This window comes from Carassius gibelio, chromosome B11 (genome assembly GCF_023724105.1).
Source record: "Carassius gibelio isolate Cgi1373 ecotype wild population from Czech Republic chromosome B11, carGib1.2-hapl.c, whole genome shotgun sequence".
Lineage (NCBI taxonomy): Eukaryota > Metazoa > Chordata > Actinopteri > Cypriniformes > Cyprinidae > Carassius > Carassius gibelio.
The window spans coordinates 21161217-21184610 of record NC_068406.1 but is presented as its reverse complement, the minus strand read 5'-3'; the positions used below and the strand labels follow the sequence as shown (position 1 = coordinate 21184610).

Sequence of the window (23394 nt, the reverse complement as noted above, 5' to 3'; positions counted from 1 at the left end):
ATGCATAACTTAGAATAAACATTCACTGATGCTGAAGAAGGCCACACAATGCGTTAAGAGCCAGGGGTTGAAAACTTTTGAACAGGATGGAGATGTGCACATCCTTCTCATTTTGTTCAAAGATCATGTTTTTCCATTAAGCACTGGACTTCAGAACTACAATACATACTTACATGTTTCCTAGAAAACAAAATAAGTTAAATTGATCCTGATCATCCAATTTAAAAGGCATGCAGTCTCAAACTTCCAGGAAAGCTAGTTGGAGCTAAACTCTGCAGGAAGTTGGACCTTTAGAAGCAGGTCTGGACACCCTTAGGCTAAGAAAGTCATCTTGAATCTTGAATAATAAGTACTGTGGATAAAACCCTGTAGGCTGACATTACAAAGACCCCATCAACAGGAGCCCTGTTGGCTAAAGATCAAATAGTTCTGTTGTAAATAAGATTATGGCAAAAACCTGGATTTATATGTATAAATGCAATTATTAAATATGTACACAACTATGTCAACAACAGTAATTAATTAAAAAAAACAAGTGTTGTGGAGATATTGTTTTCGTGGTTTCCAGCGCCACCTGCAGGTAATATCAGTGCATTATTTGGAAGATTTTGGAGTTAAATTAAAGCGACTTTTAAAATTAAAGCTACATTTCTCAGGTTAGTAACATATATTAACAAATAATAAATTGATAAAGCTGTTTGTGAGAATAAAGCTGCTGCAAAGATTGTATCAAAGACAATCAAATATTTCCTACAGAATTAGTTCAATCAGCAAGCTAAGCATATGTTTATAATGTGAAATTCCTAAAAATCACCAAAAACACACGTTTTGCTCTTTTAATTCAAAAATCTTTTCTTTTCACAACAGAAAAAAAAAATAAAGAAATAAAAACAAACTAATCATGGACGTGCAAGTGGCTGGTGTTCAATAAAACAATTAAAACAATTCAGTATTTCAACAACAGTCCTGTTTATACACTGTGTGGATGATTGCAGTTTGGAAGCCTTTATTTTGACATCTGAAATAAAAGACACTATTTCTCCAATGAAACTACGATGTGCTGCTTTTTGAAACACGTTATTCACTATGATAATTTCACTTTGGTTCTTCAGATTAGGCCTCTAAACATGGAGAGGCTGCAGCAAACTGAAAAAAAAAATCCAGACAAGGTAGTTAATGCGGATTTTTGTAAAAAGACCAAAAAAATGCAGGAAAAATTAAACAAGCCTCTCCTTTTTTGCTGCACCTATCAGGAAGAAAATGGACAAAAAAAGACCATAAAGAAATTCTCCACTCAGTCAAGCTCAAAACATCACAATGCAAAAAAAAAAAAAAAAAAAAAACACCAACAGAAAGACATACAGATACCAAACATAAGTTTCTTTAAAGAGGAGGACAAATAGACGCATAAAGATGAAGTTCTGCATGACACCAGCTCCTGAGCTGGTGCTTATACATCTGATTGGACAGGACAGACCCGCAGCCTGACCAATCAGACAACAGATACAACTCTGAGGTAGATCAAAGGCCAAGCTGACCTGGACATCTAAATACACAACCACACACAGACACAGAAATCTGATTAACTAACTGTATGACAGACAGATGAAAGGCTTGTTTACAACCGCGTTATGAACATGTGATCAAGTTTTCCCTCCGTCCAACTGCTTAGAGATGATCATATGTCCACACTAATGAACTAGATTAAAGCTGAGAGCCAAGATTGAGGGAAAAAAAGACACAAACTACAATTCAGTTTGATCGAAACCTATAGCAATAGTCCATACTATTGTGTTCAATAGTAGGCAGAAAAGGTCTTTGGTGGAAAGTAGGTGCCTTGAAGCTGCACATTTATTTATTAAATTGCAAGGACGAATGTTTTAATTACATTATTTATTCAAAAACTTTTTGAAGTTTCTCTTTTGGAACGTATCTTTGCAAAACTGTGCTACTGTATGTCTATAAATGTATCTGTTAGGCCTCAGATGTAGGTTTAATTTACATAATAAATGGCATTACTGATATTTCAAGGATTTAAAAAAAAAAAAAAAGTTAAATTTCTTTAATTGACTTGAGAAAAGTCTATTAAACAGTTAAATTTGTATAGTTTCTTGCTTTCTATCTAAAGAAACATTGCACTTCTGCCTTTTTAAAAAGCATCAAATAAAATCCTGATGTGTTAAAAAAAAAGAAAAAATGTTAAATAAATAAAAAAAATGGCACTGTAAATAAAATCACAATCATCCTGTGAACAGAAGGAACAATGTGAGCTTTCCCAAATCCACAACATCCCTTTTATATACCTCATCTAGCTTGATCCCACCCACTCAAACCCGCCTCCCACTAAACCCCACCCACTCACCTGCGTCTCAACATACACTTCTACATCTACCAAAAGACTGTACATAGGATTCTGTGGAAAGAAGATTCATCCACACCAGACACACAATCCCTGAAACAAACGTGTTTGATTCAGAGCAACATTAAAAGTCAGAAAAGCCTTTGCTTTGAGAGACAGGAGCAAGGACCAATAGCCATCAAGCACTGCATCAGCCATTCTAAACCCCACCCACCTTATTTAAAAGGTTAATATTTGAACTACTAAAAAGCCAGAGTGGAAGACCAAAAAAGCAAACAGAAAGCTCTTCATTTCAACTCCAACCGCAAAAATGGTTTCTTTTGTCTGTTTGAAAAACAGTCCATAAAAACTTAATAAAAACCATACTTAAAAAAAATAATAAACATCATGCATCGAAAGGTGTCATCACCATTATCATCATCACTCAATGTTGCTCACAGACATGGTCTGTGTTAATAGTTCTTGGTAAAAAATAAGCATTTGTCATCTTCTCCTTCCTCTTTCAAGCAAAATAAAACTCTGCTCCCTCCCGTTGTCCATAGTTGATGTAATATTGCCTTGTCTTGATTTGTTGGAGAAAATGCTTGCACAAGAGTTTTCTGAGGTTTCTTGTTGATGATTAAATCATGGACAAATTTCCTGCAACCCGTGCATGAGCGTCACTTCCTTTCTGATGTCACTTCCTCTAAAAGAGAGCAAATGTTGTTACGGTATTCTGCGGACCACAGACGGTTAACCTGTAACAAAAAAAAAAAGCACTAGTCAAACACAGAATGCTAGTGGTGTCCTGCATATAAAAGGTGATTCAAAATCATTTTAGGACTCAAATTAATGGAATAGCACACCAAAAAATGAACAAAACTCCAAAAACGGTAAAAAGTACCATAAAAGTTGTCCATAAAGAATGGTTTGTGTGCTTTATTCTTCTGAAGCTTTGTGTTAAAATTAAGCTGCTGTAACTCTAAAATCTCATTCAAATGTTGCACAGATTAAACCAGGTTTGACATTGATGAAAATACTTTTTTTTTTTTTTTTTTTTTTTTTTTGGAGCTCAACTTTTTCTTTTATTATATGGTAAACAGCACCGTCACCATTCTACAACTTCTTGTGTTTAAAGAAGATAGGAAGTATGGATTTTATATGGGTGATAATCAGAACACCGATCCCCACAAGAATTAAAACATTATAATTAAATACCGTTTTATTGCTTGTTTGGTTGGAAAGGGTACAATGAAGGATCTGAAGAAGACACATCTTGTGGCTGGACACCACTTTCCTGCTGAAAAGATCATAGACCGAAATTAAAAACTTGAATTTCGTTAAACAAATATCCCCAAAAAATATTTTTTGTGTGTGTGTGTGTGTGTGGCTTTCTGATAAAAATATCTAAATATTGTCAAAACGAGATCAATTTTGCTTCAGACAAAACTGTGTGATAAGCACTATTCGGACGGGACTAGTTTTCTAAACTACGTTTGAGTTTCGATTCTTACCACCTGACGTCTGTGATTTTCATGTACTGATTCGGACGGGACTAACATCTCCGTGTTTATCACAGAGGTGGGAGGGTCTGATTTGTGCATCTGGGCGTCACAGAGATCACGCGCTCTGTATGCATGCATTGCATTCATTCAGAATGATTGCCTTAGTATTATTACACAATAAATACTAAATGGCTAGTATAACAAAACCATGTTAATGTGTGATTCCTTTAGTTTAACTTGTTTTCCTTTTTTTTATTAAATGTAATTAAAACATTATGTAACGGAGTAAATAAATGATCGAGAGTTATCTTACCTGATGCTGATATTACAATAGCCGGTATTAACAGTTTACGCGATCTTGCTCTTGATTTTATTATTTGTATTATTTTTTTATTATTATTTATTTGCCGCTAAGCAAATCTATCAAACATCCGCGCGGTAAGAGCATCTACGGTAATTCACGTTGGCCAAAACACACAAGGAAACGCGTTGTGAAATAAAATATCACCGGCAATCACAGACATTCACATTCGGACGGGATTAGTTTTCTCAGAGGATCACTGAGTTTGCTGAAAAACAGTAGGTAATTTGCTCTGGAATTATCACAGAGGTTGTGTGAGAAAAACACAGACGTGGCAGATTCGGACGGGATTAAAATCACCAAGTACGTCTGTGAAACGCAGATTTCTCTAACGACCCCATGTAAAACTAGTCCCGTCCGAATAGGGCTTTAGTAAGAGAACTTTACCTAAATAAAACTTTAGTAATCTGTTTTAATATTTTACTTAAAAAAAAAAAAAGATATATATATATATATATATATGTATATAATATATTATAATGTAACAATGTAATGTAATATTTTTCCAGTATACATTACCATTGACGATTTTGGGTTCAGTGAAGTTTTTTTGTTATTTTATTTATTTTCTTAATATAAAATATTAAATAATTATATAACTTTCTATTCGTCAATGAATCCAGAAAAAAGAGATAAGAAATGTTTCTTATTAGAACGATTATTGAAGGATCATGTGACAATGAAGATAAAAAAATTAAGATTTTCCATCTAAGGAATAAATTAAATTTGAAAATATATTCACAATATTACGGTCTTTAGTTTTTTTTTTATTTTTTATTCTATTTTTTTATTTAAAACAAATGTTGCCTCAGTGAGAAAAAAAAATCTCACAGAATTAAAAATAAAGGTTTATACATAGAATTTTATACATTTAAAAAACCCAATCTGACTTTAAAAATATACTTCACTTCAGATAAATTCTCTGAAAAGTTTTTCAAGCTAAAACTGTACCAACATCTAGACAATTCAGAAGACTGTAGCAGCCGTGGTATAACTGTTTTTGATAACCTGAGTGTGGGACTGACCTCAGGAGGGATGGCAGAGGGCTGAATGTGGGCATATTGAGGGATGTAAGCTCCTGGCATTGCTGTGTTGGCAGGAATAAACTGCAGGAAAGCAGAACGATGTGGCTTTATTAAAAACACAGGTGTAAATATTACTTATTAATTAGCAAATATGCCTGTGCCATATATTCGTGCAATCTGTGTGAGGGGATCATACGGTTGCAGTGCCGCCCAGAGTGAGATGGCCCATCTGCTGGGTGAGGGGAGCCAACATAGCAGAGGGCTGCAGTGACATGGGATGCTCCATAGAGGGAGACAGAACGGCTCCCTGAGTCAAAAAACAGAATAGACAATCACAATCAGCAACTACAGAAAAAGAGCCAGAAATCCAGCTATTAATATACATCTGCTCTAAATAACAGAGGAATTCTGCCCACAATAGGACAAAAACAGGAAATACTGTGTGTGTGAACACACACCCACGCATCTTTATGACTAGTTTAAGCAGTATTGTTCGTGAGTCATCTCCTGTTAGGAAGGAGACGTGAACAAAACAAGAGATGCAGAGAGATAAAAGAGAGAATCTTTTGGCCTTACCGGGTGTTGCATGATGTAAGGCTGATGTGGCATCCATGAAGGATTCTGGACCTGGAGACACAAACACAGATGTTAGCCAGGAAGCAGATGCTGGACAGAAACACCATGTGACCGTGAAGATGAAGGAGCAGTACTTGGTATGTAGAGATGGGAGAGATGTATGGGGACATTCCTGGCTGAGCCATTAACCGGTTCCCCATGGCATAAGGAGCAGCATAGTACCTGTAACATCAGGATACAGTGTTTTTGAGGGTCTGCATGACATCTGTACATCATTTTAACTGTTTAATGGCAATTACACAATGCAAAATTTTTTAATTGGATTTAATTATGATATCTGTGATCAAATTGGCCCTAGTGAAAAATAAACATTCTAAATGGATTTGAAATATATTTATTTCATGCTAAGTACACTACAAAAACATTAAAATATTTAAGTGCTTGATAAAAATACCCTGCAATTGTACTTTTAGTACACTAAACTGGTTTAAATGTCTTGCATTTAAAGACTGATATTATTTAAAGTTCATACAATCCTCTTCAACAGTGACATTAAAACACATTTTAGGCTTAATACTAAGAAATGTGCATTATGTACAAGTAGCACTCCAGATTAAATTTCATGATTTTTATATCCGTAAGTCTCGAATGATATGTCAGTAAATATGTTAACATATTTGATCTATACTTAGTATGAAACTACAAAGGGGTTCAACATGGCCATGACTAAACTAAAATTAGGGTTTTAATTAGTACAACCTGCTCATGATTTAACTTAAATATGAGAACAAATCATTGCAAAGTGGCTGCAATTTAGCTTAAAAACAGCAAACAAATTTGTACAATGTGGTCTCCATTTAATTAAAACAAGGGAGCAAATTAGTACAGCGTGGCCTCGACTGAACTAAAACAAGGGGAATAAATCAGTATAACTTAGCCACAATTTAATCATAACAAGGGAATAAATTAGCACAGCATGGCTATGAGTTTAAGGAAAATAAGGGAATGGATAAGTACAACATAGAAAACTAAGAAACTAAGAAAATAAATTTGTGGCCCTGATAATATATATATATTTTTTGCATATCACATGCAGGGCTCTATAGAATAGGGTAGACAATGTACATTATGAATATAAATCAGCAATTTATGACACGTTCAAGCTGCTCTTACCCATTCTGAAGGGCAGTGTTAGGGTCATAGGTCAAGGTCATTCCACTCTAAAGAAAGCAAAAGAAAAGTTGAACATTACTGGATTCATACACATTATAAAGGCAGTTTCACTTTACAATTAACCCTTAAAGGGCTAGAACATTTTTGGGAAACCTGACACACCATGGACTTCAATGGCAGCTAACGGGTTGAAGGTCTAAATTGCAGTTTCAGTGCAGCTTCAAAGAGCTCTACACAATCCTGATCTTGAAAAGGTATATTTATATACACTTTGGAAAAGTCACGCATGGATAGTTTTTAGGCTGTGTACTTCGGTTTAAAAAGGGTGGTGTAGGGCAAAACAACTCCATCTCATTTTCTCAAATGTAAAAATTGTCAGACAATTTTTGATTATCTTTTTTTGTAGACAACGTTTGATTTCTTTGCATGTTAACTTTGTAAACTCAGTGCTTCCGTCTATATGACGTGTGACATTTCCAACGTGATTATGTAACGCGTGAAGTCAAGATAAAAATGGCTGATCGTTTCGCTATAAATAAAACCCTTATTCCTCGACTGGGATGGTGTAGAGCCCTTTGAAGTTGCACTGAAAATACAATTTAGACCTTCAACCCATTGGCTCCCACTGAAGTCCACTATATGGAGAAAAACCCGGGAATGTTTTCCTCAAAAACCTTAATTTCTTTTCAACTGAAGAAAGAAAGACAAGAACACCTTGGGTGACACGGGGGTGAGTAAATTATCAGGAAATGTTTATTCTGGAGGAGAACTAATCCTTTAACATTTAAAATATTTTAATAATCAGATTTAAATGGTTGGAAACCAAACAAAGGCTGATGTATGATGTCATTTAAGAATGGCTCATTTTGCTATAAGCCACAAACACACCCTGATTCACCTGCTCTCACGGAACACACACACACACACACTACAATTATAAACAGGACTTACTAGTCTCACCTCGGCGTCTCGTGTCCAGGTTCGTCCATTGGGGATGTATTTCGCCTGACTCTGTCTCTTCTTCTGCCCGCCGTCAGCAAACTTACACAGCAAAGGTTCTGATGCACCTGTAACATACACACATATCTCACTTACAGGACAGTACAGACTATATATGCACTGTAAAGAACATTGCGCCGAACACTCACCCAGCATCCCAGAGGAGGACTTAATGAACTTCCCATTGAAGTGAGAGATCACGGCGTCGCACTTCTCTGTTGATTCCATCCTTAAAATAGAGCGAGAAAATGTGACATTTCACAACATATCCACACAAATAGTGTAGATCTGACACCTATTCAGACATGAACATAGGCGCACACATAAAATCAGTACCCAAATGTCACTGACCTGGCAAAACCCACTCCCCGACTCACTCCATTAGTGTCCCGGAGGATTCGGGTGGAGACGACCTGTCCAAAAGGTTTGAGGAGGTTCTCCAGCTCCTGCTCATCCATGGACACGGGCAGGTTGGACAGGTACAGGTTAGTCGGGTCCTGCTCCTGTTGCTGTATTCAGAAAACACATGGCACATTACACGCATTATTAAGCATCCTTCATGCATCTATTCAGATGATTACAGTCACTTATGAGGCAACGAGAATACTTTCTGAACGCGAAGAAAACAAAAATAATGACTTTATTCATCAATTCGTCTCCTCTACGTCTCACCGCATCACCGTAGTTCCATTTTGGAGAATATCCTCTGAACGCAAACTGTGTACGTTCTTCTGTGTCAGCTGTGCCAAAATGGGGCTATAGTGATGCGGAGAGACATAGAGACGAATTGTTGAATAAAGTCGTTATTTTTGTTTTCTTCGCATACAAAAAGTATTCTCGTCACTTCATAACGTTACTGTTGAACCACTAATGTCAGACGGACTATTCTGATTATGTCTTTCATACTTTTCTGGACCTCGACAGTGTAATTTACTTGACAGTAACAAGCCTCCCGGTTTTCATCCAAAATATCTTGAATTATCTTGAAGACGAACGAAGCTTTTACAGGTTTGGAACGATATGGGGGTAAGTGATTAATGCCAAAATTTTAATTTTGGGGTGGAGTATCCCTTTAAGAAGAATCACTTTATATATTGCCCGGTTGTAAGTAGCTTTGGATAAAAGCATCTGAAAAGTTACTAAATGTACATTTAAGTGAATGTTAAAAGCAAATGCGCATTTTATGCCCCCAATTTATAAACAGAATAATTACCCAATGATATAATTGTTAGAAAAAGCATTGAAATACATTTTTCTTGTATATCTCATATTTATTCCCTTTAAGGCTGACCGTAGTACAATACTATAATACTGCTTTCGGGTTCGGGCACGTCCCTAGCATAAATGTACTATTATTTTTATTGACTGATTAAATGTAAGAATTTGACTCAAAAGATGATGCACACTTTGAGAAAAAAAATGACCATAAAAAGGTAAATATCGATATAAACTTATTGGAAAATAATAATTTCTATCAATGCTGTGAACTGACCACACAGAATACGAAGAATATCAAAAACTTTAGGAGTCAGTTGTCCATGGTAGTCGTTAAGATACCAGCACAAAATGTTTTTTTGTCAATATGGCACACCTCTACTCCCACAGTGGTGAAGATGGCAACACCCCGCCCATTTTTTCCAATGGAATCATGTGTCTGGTGTTTCAAGCGTGAGACCTTCAAGTGGTATATACTCTCTGTCTGTGCTGTGATGTGGTGCTTGAGTACTTTGTGAAGCTTCAATACAGTTCTGTACTCGTCCCTCAGCTAATGAGGACACACGATGCGCTACAAGCAGCATTTTGACGTTTGACTGGCTGAAGGCAGAATCTCAGCTCACTATTCTAGACGCCTCAGCAGAAATGAGGGTGGGCCAAGATAAGATGTCAGCATTCCTCAACATGCATGCGTCTGACATGTTTACACAGTAAACACACACACACACAAGTAACGGGGAAGTGGAAGTGCAAGATGCTGACAGTATGGAGGAAGAGGAAAAAGAGGGCAGATTAAAAATTGAAGATGCAGGCAGAAACGCCAGCAGAACCTAGGAGAAGGTCACCGCAAGATTATTAAACACCTCCTTCTCTGAGGCTCAAAGATACACAGGAAATGCATATCTGTGTATGTGGGTGTGTGTGTGTGTGTGTGTGTGTGACTGGACAAGAAAAGGAAAGAAGAAACAAGGAAGAAATGCACATGAAAAGACACCCGGGGTAAAATGTTTATGTTATACATCAACATTTCCCGAATCATCCTTGCAGTCAGGTCATGAACCAGTTACTTGGAAGTGATGTCACAAATGGATGACTCACCTTGGCCATTTGAGCCTGGACTCCATTGGACTTTAGTGCTGCGACGGCTTTTTGTGCGGACACAGGACTGTCAAAATCCACAAAACCATACCCTACAAAGAAAACACAACGCATTACCACAACCTATTTAATCTATGACTAACCTCTAGACCAAACACTCATCTTTAAATAACAACTCGCTCATCACATAACCAGGGTCACAATTGGAAGTGTTTTTTTTTAAATCAGTTAGTGATGGTATCGTGATAATATGATAGTACTTATTCATATGCAATATTACTAAATGATTATGATTATCATGGTATTTACTCTACTGTTCAAAAGTTGAAATTATTCAACTATGAGTAATGATTATTTAAATTTTTTTAAACATTAAATTGATCAAAAGTGACAGTATAATTTATACTGCTTTTATAATTTTAAAAACCAATTCTATTAAAAAAAAATGCTGTTCTGAAGGATCATGTGGCCTTGAGGATTGTAGTAATGACTGCTGAAAATTCTAAGAAATAAAACAATTTTTTAAAATTAGTTCTGTCAATCGAATAATCGCATCTAAAAAAATTGTTTACATAATATATGTGTGTGCTGTGTATACTTATTATGTGTCTATATATATATATATATATATATATATATATATATATATATATATATATATATATAAATACACACACGTTCAAACGTTCACTGATGCTCCAGAAGAAAACACAATGCATTAAGAGCCGGGGGTGAAAACTTTTGAACAGGATGAAGAAGTCCAAATTTATCTTATTTTGTTGAATTAAAAAAAAATCCATTTAGTACTGCCCTTCGGAAGTTACAGAAGATACTTGCATGTAAACCAGAAGACAATTTAAGTACAGTTTACCTTTATCTTCAAATTAAAAAAGTTTTCACCCCCTGGCTCTTAATGCATCGTGTTTCCTTCTGGAGCATCAGTGAATGTTTGAACCTTTTTAAAAGTTGTGTTAGAGTCCCTCAGTGTGAAAAGATGGATCTCAAATTCATACAGTCACTGTCAAATATGCAAAAGATGCTGGAAAACTGAAGTATCTGCAGGACCTAGAGGATTTTTCGTTTAACTGCTCAGAATAAACAAGGGACTCATAAACAACCATCACAAAACAGTTATAAATTATATAAATAAATTATATGAATATAAATATATACTTTACATGTAAATATTTGTAAAATATATACTATATATACACACACAATAAAAATAACCAGTACACCATATATATTATGAGAACAAAAACTTTATTTTGGATGCGATTAGGGCTGACGCAGTAAAGGAATTTCCCTTGCGGTAATTTTGAGTGGCTCTATAGCACGGTATGCGGTTCATTCTGATCCTCGAATCTGTGTGGACAAGAGACTTTCTCTCTTTCATTTGCTGTCTGTTTAGGCTTATTAAGTGCAAATCTATGGGGCCTCTGTACAAATCAGAATGGTTCACATTGTGCAATCAAATGCAAGGGCATAACTCTATGAAAAAAGAAAACGCAAAAATCACGGTTGCTGCATTTCTTGCAGTCCTCTACAGTTTGCTCGTCAATAGTATTGCAATAGTGCGGTTATCGCAACAACCCTAGATACGATTAGTCATTTGACAGCACTATTTAAAACACAGTTCAAAACTATTTATTATTTATTTTAAATATCAATAATATTAATTTAGACTTGCTGAGTATAAGAGAGTGCATTCAAATACAATAAAAAAAAATGTACAATGACTGCAAACTTTTAAACAGTAATGTATATTGTCCTGTTTGAAAAAATAAAAAATACCATGGTAAAACCAACTGACGTGACAAAGAAAGTACTTTTCACAAGGTAAAAAAAAAAAAAAAATACATAACATGATATGAGAGTGTTAATTGTAAGAATAAAAAGTGTAAGAAGTTTAAGAATAAAATTAAATGACAAACCTTTGCATTTGTTTGTAGTTTTGTCAAGAATGGCTTTGGTGGACACGATTTTACCATATCTGTTTACAGACAGAGAAAAAAAGAGAAGTTAGCATGGGCTCAGCTTACGAGTCAGTCAATGTGTCAAATGACCCACAGCACAGGAATTCATGACCTGGAGGACCTCAAACAAGATCCACCCAAAAGAGCTCTCAAAGTCTGTTCGAGGTGCATTTAATTCACGCTTGTGACAGAATCATCAACAGACACTTGATGCCGACAGCCTGCGTGCTTTAGAGGGTCACTGTGTGACAGACGAGGATTGAGTTGCTGCAATGGAGTGTCTGTGAGAAACCTGTTATTACAGCACACAAATCAACACGCTTTAAAGGAAACACTTGTCTTTGCATGTGTGTGCGTGTGAGAAAAGTAACTTGTGATTAATAGTGTGGGATAAACACTGGAGTAAGTGAATGGTGAATGATTATCTGTGCATTTTTTCATACATTTTGATACACTGTTTTAAGAACAGGATGTGCGACTATACAAATTATACTATTAACATTTCATTTACAGTATAATTATGCTACATGGTTGTGCACATGACATCACGCTACATGTCACTCACAAACGTTGTGTCCAATGTTTTATATTTGCTATTAAATTTTGAATAACATATTTCCTGGAAGCCTGACCGAATAAGAAGTCAGGAAAATTTATTGACCAAACTTTTTTGTGACACTGAAAATAGAAATGAAGCATTGCATTGTGGAATATCGCACTCAGAGCAGTTTACATTTGTTAAATGTAGTAGGTCATATGAATATTAAATGCATGCCGAATACAAGTATGCACATTACAAAAACTTCTTATTGCAGAAACATTTATATTTTATATATACATATATATATATATAATTGTTTTAAGAAAGGTCACCAAAGCTGCATTCATTTGACTGAAAGTACAATAAAACCAGTAATATTGTGAAATATATTTACAATTTAAAATAACTGTTTTGTATTTTAAGATGTAATTTATTCTTGTGATGAAAATGCTGAAATTTCAGCATCATTCCTCCAGTCTTCAGTGTCACATGATCCTTCAGAAATCATTCTGATATGCTGATTTGCTGCTGAAGAAACATTTCTCATTTCTAAGTGTTGAAAATGGTTGTGCTGCTTCATATTTTTGTGGAAACTTCATATTTTTTTTAGGAAGTTAAAAAGCATTTTAAATGTCTGCTATGTTTGACCAATTTAATACATGAATAAAAAAAGATCTACTGCCCCTGAACCTTTGAACCAACACAACACAGTTATGAAACGACTGCGTTTCAAGTGCCAAAAATTAAATATATTCTCATGCCGGCTTAGATTTATTGATGTCTCTCTCAGGAAGGCTGCGCAGGAAAGAGCCGTGACAGTAGTGCTGACTGGAAAGGGCTGTTTTTCATTCACCTTCACAGAGGCCTGCTGAAATTTAAATATGCTCATATATTTATAATCCTTTTCCTGTGTCATTAAAACTCTGGCTGAGATGAATAAATATTTATTCAGCCTGACGCTTAACAGAGCTGCATAAGCAAATGCTAAACAGCATTTTGGGGCACGCCCTGGGCCGTGTTGCAAGGGAGGGAAAAGCGGAGCCAATCACATTTCACACACAGATCACAAGACTCCATGCACCAGAGGGCCGCGCGACCTTGGCCCTGACCCTGACCCATGCGCTCCAGCGGGGAGGCCCCATTTCCTGCCCCCACCGCCAGATTCTGTCAGCGGCTCCCAGAGCGAGGCTGTTTTTCAGCCTGATGCGGATCAAGGCAAATCAATCCGTGGCTCTGCCCTGAACGCTCACTCTCTGTGATTAAAACGGCTCCAGAAAGCCAGGTTCCCATGTCACCGCAATACCTCAAAGCTGAACTGACACATTCCTCATGGATTTAACCAAAATATACGGTTGTGATTATAACCGTGAAGTCTGTAGTATTGTGTTTAGTTATATGTACATATGACCTCAGCTTCACTTTTAACAAGCCAAGAGGATTACGGGCCCCACATCTGACTCTTTACAATCAATTTGAGGGATTACCATGGAGATGACTGGTCTCCCCGGGGCAGCGAGGGGTAAATTAACCCACGGTGGGAATGTTTGAAAGGAGTACATGCAGGATCAGGACGACCTCTGCACAAACAAGCGCTCTCACGGGGATGTAAACATACAAGCGCATATATGTTTGTACGATGATTCGTGATAGCATTACCAAATATTCCATTGTGTGCAGCAGGATGAAATTAGGAACAGCAGTCTCGCAATATTTAAGGGAACTAAGCAACGCACAAATGTTTGGTAACTAAACCCCTGACAACGTCTGCAGATCCATTTGACTTGCGACTTTTCCTGCTCTAGTAACTGCTGAATCATAGCTGCTGGCCTACTACTGCAGCCAGAGCGTCTGTTAGGAACCAGCGGATCTCAAACAAACACTCACTGGTGTGTGTGTGTGTGTGTGTGTGTGTTACGTGCTTCAGAAGAGAAAGACTTGAAGTTAAAAGCTGCTACTTGACATTAAAAATATCTGATTACTCAAGTTTCTAGTTCATACAGAGAAAATGAACAAATACAATGTAATTATTTTAATTCCGCCGTTCTAAATAAAGTCAGTATGACATGAAATCATGAGTTCCGTAAGTAAAATCCTATTCCATTTTCTTTTTAATGACAACTAATGTAAGATTCAAGGCTGTAATTGATGCTTACGTTATTGCATTATTTTAACTTTTTTTTATTTTTTATAATCATGTTCAATAAGGAGAATTCCTGGTGGAAAAGTACATTACCCTTAATTATGCAAAGAAATCAGAGAACTGTGACGAGCAAAACACGCTAAAGAACTCTCATGGAGCGCACGCATGATGTAATTGAGTCAGTATACCTACACTTTCGAACTAAAATATTTGGATATGTGCATATATACATTCAATAAACATTCAAAATATAATCATTGTTCATACATTATCAACACTTTTTGATTTTTTCCATTTTGATTTTTTTCCTCTCAATAAAGACATTCAGCACACAGTCTGTCAATCAACAAACGAATCAGCGTTTGTAATATTTTAATACACCTCATAGCTGGTTGGTTTGGTTCGTGGCTTATAGCTTTCAAATGATTCATCAGTACATATTATTCTGAACACAAAAATGTTTGTCTTTGTAATCCTTACATGCTCCGCCTCTGAAACGACTATCATTTTTCAGCGGATGCCACCAATACCTCTTATTTTATACACCAACATTCTCCATTAGGGTTAGCAATGTTGCAATGCAATCAATTCTTAATATACATATCAAGTCCTGTCCCGTTTTTTGCTAAGCATCCCATTTCATTCATAAATACGTATGATGTCAAACCACTGAATGTCGTTTTAGGCTAACTTTAAAAAAAAATTGTTTAATCAAATTCTGTATAAAATGTTGAGAATAGAAAAACATCACTTATTTGGGATATAAACCAGAACGAAAATGCAAAATGAACTTGGGCACCGCATTGTGGAACACCATGCAGTGTAACTGAAAAATGTTCTATGCTATGTTTTTTTTTTTATTAAATATCCTTTTAAACTTGGAATCGCATTCGATTATTTAGGTAAAGTCAGTTGTGAACACCATTTCATGTTGCCTTCAACCTCAAAATTTGATCATGTGACAGACTATAATATCACTGACATGAGTGAGGGGGGTTTAACTGGTTATTAGTGGTATAGTCTTGTAAAAGCTGATTGTGGTGGATGTTTGCGGGGTAAACAGGGGCTCATCAGGGTTTATCCCAAAACTTGACCTAATTCTGACAATCTCACATTGTTAAGCTCTTAACAGACGCCAGCCCTGCTGTGCTGCAGAACCTCACAGCAACAGGAGAACAGAACCATGGCTGGTGGTGATTCTGACTCATCATATAACAGCCAATACTCACGGCTGGCAGAGCTTGACCAGGTCGTGATCAGTGGTTCCTGGCAGTAACCCGCGGATGTAGAGGTTTGTTTTGCTGAGCTGCTCCCAGCCGGTTGTGCTGCTGCTACTGCTGTTGTTGGTGCTGCTATTGGTGCTCGGGCTGGGCGGGGCCATCGGGAGGGTGGGTGGAGCCACTGGAGGCTGTCATGGGAGCAGAACAAAGATTTGAAAAATGGAAATGCGTAGAAGATGACATCACATAATGGCTGCACTGAAACACAAAAATAGCGACTTCCAAAACAAACCACGGACAAACTTCTTACTCTACAAGAAAATATCCAAACTTATAACATAAAAAGAAAATAACCCCACCTAACTCTCCCCTCAAACTCGCAGTGGCAAGGCAACTCCATTCATCATGATGGTATCTTTAACTCTATCTGTAGTAAACTGGTGTTATTATTGCACAGTCAGTCATCGCCAGTGAGTCTGCCCACATCCACAGCTCCCTACAGTCTAATTCCCGTCAAAGCGAAGCACAAACAGGCCTAGAGGCACAGTCCGTCCTTCAACTCTCATATCAGTCCAATCTAAGCATTCTTCCAGAGCTGAATGTGTTGGGATTATTCTTCTGGATGCAAGCCCATATAACTCTGGAGAAGTTCCTAATGCGGCATCAGTTCCTTTCAACGCTTGCCACACGGCTGTGTGCAATGATTAAAGGGACAGTTCGCACAAAAATGAAAATCATGGCATCGTTACACACCCTTATGTCGTTCCAGACCCATAAGGCTTTATTTTTTCTTCAGTGGATCACAAAAGGAGATGTTTTAAAAAATGTGCTGACTGCTCTTTTCCATTCAATTGTAATCAATGGGGCAGAAAGTTTTCAAGCTTCAATAAAGATGGAAACGTATTCTAAAAAGTAGAAATGTAAACCGTAAATCTCAGACATATCTTTGCTTGTGAATGAATTACGCTATTTTTTTCTCAAACAAGCCTCACCTCACAGCTAAATATGTCATTGGTCATGTCAATCGAAACTGTTTGGATGTCAATATCCGGTTCTTATTTGAGTCATATATTCCAAGACGTAGCCTAGAATCTGTGTTTCCAAAGTACAGTATCCACAAGCCATACATTAGATTCATCCGCACTGGAGCTATGCACAGCCCACTTGCAAGAAAGATAATTCCACAAACGACTCCAATTGCAGTTTCAAACAGAGATGGCAACAAATAGGCAAAGCTTACGGACTGCAGCTTTAAGCATAGTATAGTGTAAATCCTGATAATTAGCATTACTGTTTGTTAAGATCAGATCCAGCCACAATACTTCTGAACTCTCAACTGAATCCATTAAGTCTGAACATTTCTTGACAGATAACTAAGAGTAGAGGTGTCAAATCAATCGTTTCTATGATCCATCGTGATGCAGAAGAATGTGATTTGGTATCAGTTCAGTAATAGACCACAACCGATTGTAACATACTGATGCTTTTCTGACATCATTTGTCGCATACATGCTTTGTCGCGGTAGCATACAATGGCGGAGGGAGGCAAGATGCAAGTGCGAGTAATTAAAAATGCTCCAACTACTTTATAAGCCAACATCTGGGCAAATCTTGTCACGCACAGATGGAATATGCAAGTGGTAATACCACTAACTTGAGAAACCATAAAATTGTAGACGTGATGTAAAATGAAAATTGAGGATGCAGTGCATCAATGTAGGTAACGTGTTCCGGAACCAGATCGTAACAATTTTCGGGCAAACTAATATATTTTTGAGGGTTAGAATACATCCTAAGCCAAAAATCTTTAAAGATTCTACTGAGATATGTGAGTATTAAGCCTTTATTCACCTTTTAGTGCTCGTTGTGCATTCAATTGGCGTTCGAGTTTGACTCAAGAGTCTCATTACAAAACCGCATTACCAAACTCACCACATAGGCATGTTCATTCATACTGCGAGTAGCGTTTTCATCCATAAATCTGCTTTAGCAGAGAGGAAGGAATGTTTTCCAGAGAAAGATCACATGATGCAGGAGTGCTCTGGGATACAGGATGTGTGGGCCTCTCGCCCACCCTGAGCAGTGGCCACCACAGCCCACATCACTGACTCACTTCCTGTTCCTTAGTCATTCATTAAAACGGCTCCATTTCTCCCAGCCGTCACAAAATGGCTGCCTGTTAAACATCAGCAGTGACTGTTCACAGAACCAAGTCACCACAAAAGTGACGGCAAAACCTCAAAACAACAGACACGGTTAGAAAAGAAAGTGGCTCTGGCTCTCAAACTGTTCTTAAATGCATGCATAAAAGCGCATGTGAATAAGTCTATGTGTTCACCTGACTGTAACTCTGTCGGGTTAGTGGGAGTTCTCTGTTTTTGACACACTGACCCATTTTCACATGAGCGGCTCACACACTTGTGCGCTGAGGTGAAACTGGACTTGGCCCCATAAGCTTGTTAGCGCCTGTTAATTACTGAGGCAAGAGATCAACCACATTTCCTTTCACAACAGCGTGAGAATCACATGCTGAGAGAGATGGATGACTTAAAGCATTGTATAGCAGATTTATGGGAAGAAGTTGTTGGAAAACACCCAAGGATCTCATGCAGCATATCCACAAAATGAAACGAGAAAGGTGAGCAGGACAGACAGATGGAGATCCGGTCCTATTTCCCTCTTCAATCCGTCGAACAACTGTATATCTGATCATTTTTCACACTAAAATACACTGATTTCAAGTACTGTATAAAAAGTGCTCACAGACTCACAGGGAACATGTCCAGTTTTATCAACTGGGGAAATAACAAAGTCATGGGAAGGGTAACTAAGACAGAGAAAAGCAATGGGAGATGGAGAGAGGAGGGGGGTCACATTCAATATCCAAGCCATCTCTCATACGTTGGCGTGTCCCTTGGGTCCTGAGCTATGCGCTGTAGTCATCCTAGACCATATGGTTCCTATAAACTGTGAAATCCTGAAGCCCATTAACTTCTGCTGCCTCTATCACGGCCATCACTCCACAACATGAGCACCTAGGCAAATGCATGTGTAAATGTGTGATTTCACGCAGTGTGTGTGTGTGTGTGTGTGAGAGAGAGAGTGTGTGTGTGTGTGTGTGTTTGCACGCGCGTCATCCATAAATTCTCACATCCACAGATTTGGAATGTACACACAAGCAATGTTCAAGTAGAATTCCACAGGCCACACCCTCTGTTAACCCACCAATGGCTGGAAAACGTTCTATTAACTCATGAATATTAATTAAGCAAAGATTCTTTCAGAACACACCCAAGAATCTCCTGACACAAGTTGCCATGGGAGACTTTCACCACAGGCTTCTCTCATCCTCATCTCCTTGCACTCATTAACACTAAATATGCCGATCTTCATCTTTTTTTAAAGACAGTAACGTTAATGGGATACTACACGATATCTTTAACAAGTGCAACATGTCTGGATGAATTCACCGAAGAACATGTCTGATGCATGCGTGTTAGTAAAATGAAATGACACTTCATTAGTCTCATTTCTATTTCTAGGCTCACTGTGACATCCCAAAGCAGGAAAAAGACACTTACAGTTCCGTCAACAGACTTTATAAAGATTGCATTGTGAAAGTGCAAACGAAGCGGTGTTGTGTAATACACCAAATTAACATAAATAGATAAGATTAACATCCTAAAAGTCCTAATGGCAGAAGAACTCACGCAAAACCGAAACAAGGCAACGGTCGCGTCTCAAATCATAAACGAGCTTACTACCTAGACCGCATTTTTAGGCACCATAGATGCGTGCATCATTATCGTCCATCATAATCCCGTTCCAAGTTAGCAAAAATCAACGCCGCACACTCCCTAAAATGCTGTCTAGGTAGGCAGCTCGATAGATATTGAGACACCGTCGCTGTACGTTTGTGCGCGCGCGCACGAGCAAGAGGAGTTAAATACATTCTGTCCCAGGTAAAGGATCTACTGACCCACTGTGAGTCCATCCCGTAGTCTTTATCATCATTACCACTGCGATGTCTCACTTCACCTACCTGCTTTCGATATGACGGAGTTCTCATTGGGTTGGTCGTGTTTGCGAAGATCATCCTGTATTCCACTGTGTTAATGTGAACCAATGATGAATTAAAAAATCTACTCTCAAAATCAGTTGATATCAGGTTACAGTAATAAGCTGTAAATTTTCCACATCGCACACTTCAGTCGTGGCTTCGGAGTGAAGTGATAATCCGTGCTCTGAATAGATAAAGGTTTCTTCTAAATAAAAAACCTCGCTCTTGATAGATATTTCACTCCCACCTTAGCTCGTCTGACCAGTTTCGGTAAATCGCCTGGTTCATTGATCTCGGTTCTGTTGCCCGCAGCGAAGACCCACCTACTGAGGAACGATCCATTCTGCAGTCAGGCGGCAGGGTGGTGGCGTGTCTAATTAATCGCACGTGGCGAGTCTTTTCAACAAATACAACGAAATTATAAAAATGCACGATTTATATACGTATATAAGACAGATATTTTAAAACCCTGACGGAAAAACATACACAACTCAAGTGATTATGTGTTAGCGTCAAACGCCCCCCCCCCCTTTGAGTTTTGGTTCAATCCCGCACGCATGCAACACATTCCACTACCTCGCCATCAGATCCCATCTAGAATACTGTACATACAACAGACTCAGACGTCGCCTTGGAGGTCCATGCATACTTTCTAGATCCACACTCATTAACACCTTTATTCATATTTGAATAATTAAAAGGTGCATTCAGTTTTTTTTTTTTTGCTTATTTTAAAAGTTCCACACGCAACACATTGAATAGAACTTTTAAGAAATGCACTTAAAAATACGTTTTGTTCATATTTTAGTGAGCAGGTCGACCCCTTATAACAGGGCACTGGCATTTTTATGCATCGAGATAAGTGTTAATAAACATTCCCAAATCATATAACCTACTACTACTATTTATAAATGAGCACCAACTACACCCAAACAAAACTGATTATGTATTGAGTGTATACATAAGGGCTAACTTTGATAGAAACAGAAAAAAGTCCCATGTGGTGTTTAATGGCAGGGGGTGTGAACTAGTTCCCTCCTGCAACAGTAATAACAAGGCTGAAATGAAATGACACCTCCTAGAGGGTTGCCCATGGCATTTCTTATCTACTTTTTGTCATGGTAATGTTCCTCTGTAATCACACTTCACAGCTTATGTACCGATTCAAAGAACACCTAGTGTTATTCAATGATAGTTTGCAATTTGGTGCAGGACAGATATTAAATTAACTGAAATGCCATACAGGTGTTTGAAAGGGAATGAGAACATGTTTGACTAGTGGCTTGTTAAGTTAGTCCCTTTACAATTCTTTCTCATGCTTCTGTGATTGAAAACAAGCATTTTTTTTACCATGGGTGTCACATAACAGTTTGCATGTTTACTCTCTAACGAAAGCTGTTATTGTGATATTGTTAATTTTTGGTGCCCAAAGACACTGTTGTGGACTGATTTTATCTCATCACACACCCGCTGAGTGTGATTTCTAGCTCTTGTGATGTGTGTGAGAGTTTAGTGAGGCAGAAAGCCAGAGTGAATCAGAGCCAGAGCTCAAGCTGATTATATGCATGTGAAAAGCAAAATGTATGGAAAGAGTGATGGAGGGAAAGACCCAAAGTAACTTTCCTGCATTCAATTATTTCTCTCATGATAAAACGCACTCTCCCTAAAAAATATTGATCTTTCATTAAATTTAACGAAGAGTGCAATGCGAAATCCAAAGTATTTGCAACGTGGTAGCCTATAGTGTCTTTTATTTGTGTTCCCTAGGACCCACTACCTATAATAATAAGAAAAAATAGAAGAAAGATCAATTATTATTAATATTAATATTATTATATTTATATTATTATAGAAATAAATATAACATTATATTAATATGAATATTTAGTCAAAATATTTTAAGCATTTTAATAAAATAAAATATTAATTTGACAAATCATTATTAAATGAAATATAATGTAATACATATTTGTTATTTAACTAAATTATATCATGAATTGTATTATTATTATTATTATTAAACATCTTGATTAATATAATATATTACTAAGTAAAAAAAAATGTAGGTGATCCCAACAAACATAAAAAATTCACAATCTGACTTTCTACCACTGACCACAAAAACAACCCAAAATCACACCAACACCAACCAACACACCACAGTCAACTTGACGGCCACTGCTGAAGCAAACAGCTTGCAAACTGTATGTTTAACTACTTGATTTTAGTTTTATGCTTACATATTTAAAAAAAAAAAGCGATTGTCTTTATACTAACAATCATACTTCTGTCCAATCAATCTTTGTTAGTTGTGTGTCATTATAGTCTTTTGGGACATCGCAAGTGCAAAGGGCCGCATTAAACATAGTTTAATATTGACTCTGCAATGCTGAGCACTGCTGGATGCATTTTAATGAGTAAGTATACACTCAAACACATGACCCCTGCTGCGTATGCACCATTTTAACCACAATCTGCATTCATATCATAAGACCAATATATGTGACCTTTTATAGTGTCTCATTTGCTGACTAAGCAAGAAACGTGGCTTAATAATTCCCGCTGTGATTAGTGTCATCTGTCAGGGCGTATTGTGAGTCTAAATCATGCAATTAGGCAGTTCTTTTCTCCCCTGTGTCAATTAGGGGACTGGATGTAGACAAGCTCTTTTAAAGTGCTTGAAAAGCCAGCCATGTTCTGTATTCTCTGTTACGAGCGCTCGAGTTCAGTTCAGCGAGGTGGCTTTTGTTCGGCCCGGTCAGTTCTCCATTGGACGGATGAAGGGGAAATTCAGCCAAGGCTTTGTATCTCTCCAGGGGTGAGTGCCTGCACAGCACAGGGTCAGTCACTGAACACCAGAGGTCAAACAGAATGAAGCCCAGCAGTCCATGAAGCTGCAGGGGAAAATTCAATAGGTCAACAGAGATGGGAAAGAGAGGGAGAGAAATTGAGAGGTAGAAAGCTCTGATTCAGCATTGTGGGAGGTCATTGAGGAGAATCAGGTAGAACAGCTGTAACAGTCTGTTCAGAGAGGGACGTTGGCAGGTGAGCCTCCGGCTTCACAGTAGCTGATGTGTGCAGTAAGGTATTTTGATTATCATAAAGGAAAAATACTTTTTGTTGCCTTTTTTTTTTTTTTTTAGGACATTGATACCTCCATTTCATAA

At 37.5% G+C, this 23394-nt stretch overlaps 1 protein-coding gene across 3 annotated transcripts; it reads right to left on the bottom strand.

Annotated features, from left to right (window-relative positions):
- Positions 1 to 822: 822 nt before the first annotated feature.
- Positions 823 to 20520, bottom strand: LOC127967871 (RNA-binding motif, single-stranded-interacting protein 1-like). 3 transcript variants are annotated; one of them, XM_052568630.1, is made up of 14 exons: positions 20210 to 20520; positions 16177 to 16355; positions 12225 to 12283; positions 10291 to 10382; positions 8329 to 8486; positions 8127 to 8206; positions 7930 to 8045; positions 6979 to 7025; positions 5940 to 6027; positions 5806 to 5856; positions 5426 to 5536; positions 5230 to 5310; positions 3557 to 3638; positions 823 to 3096 (listed from the first exon to the last, which is right to left on the bottom strand). In XM_052568630.1, the coding sequence occupies exons 1-13, from the start codon at positions 20261 to 20263 to the stop codon at positions 3561 to 3563; spliced, it is 1194 nt and encodes a 397-aa protein (XP_052424590.1). In that variant the 5' UTR covers positions 20264 to 20520; the 3' UTR covers positions 823 to 3096; positions 3557 to 3560. The 3 variants fall into 3 exon arrangements, with proteins under 3 accessions (XP_052424590.1, XP_052424591.1, XP_052424592.1); XM_052568631.1 differs by having other exon boundaries at positions 3557 to 3635; XM_052568632.1 differs by having other exon boundaries at positions 7939 to 8045.
- Positions 20521 to 23394: the final 2874 nt, after the last annotated feature.

What these genes read in the sequence shown, in the direction of transcription:
- LOC127967871 (XM_052568630.1), bottom strand. Translation starts at nt 20,263, where the DNA reads ATGATCTTCGCAAACACGACCAACCCAATGAGAACTCCGTCATATCGA. An exon ending in GAGACGCCGAGGTGAGACTA is followed by an intron (nt 7,026 to 7,929) that starts GTAAGTCCTGTT and finishes TGCTTTCTTTAG; the next exon opens with AGTGGAATGACCTTGACCTA. An exon ending in CTTACATCATGCAACACCCG is followed by an intron (nt 5,537 to 5,805) that starts GTAAGGCCAAAA and finishes TTTTTGACTCAG; the next exon opens with GGAGCCGTTCTGTCTCCCTC.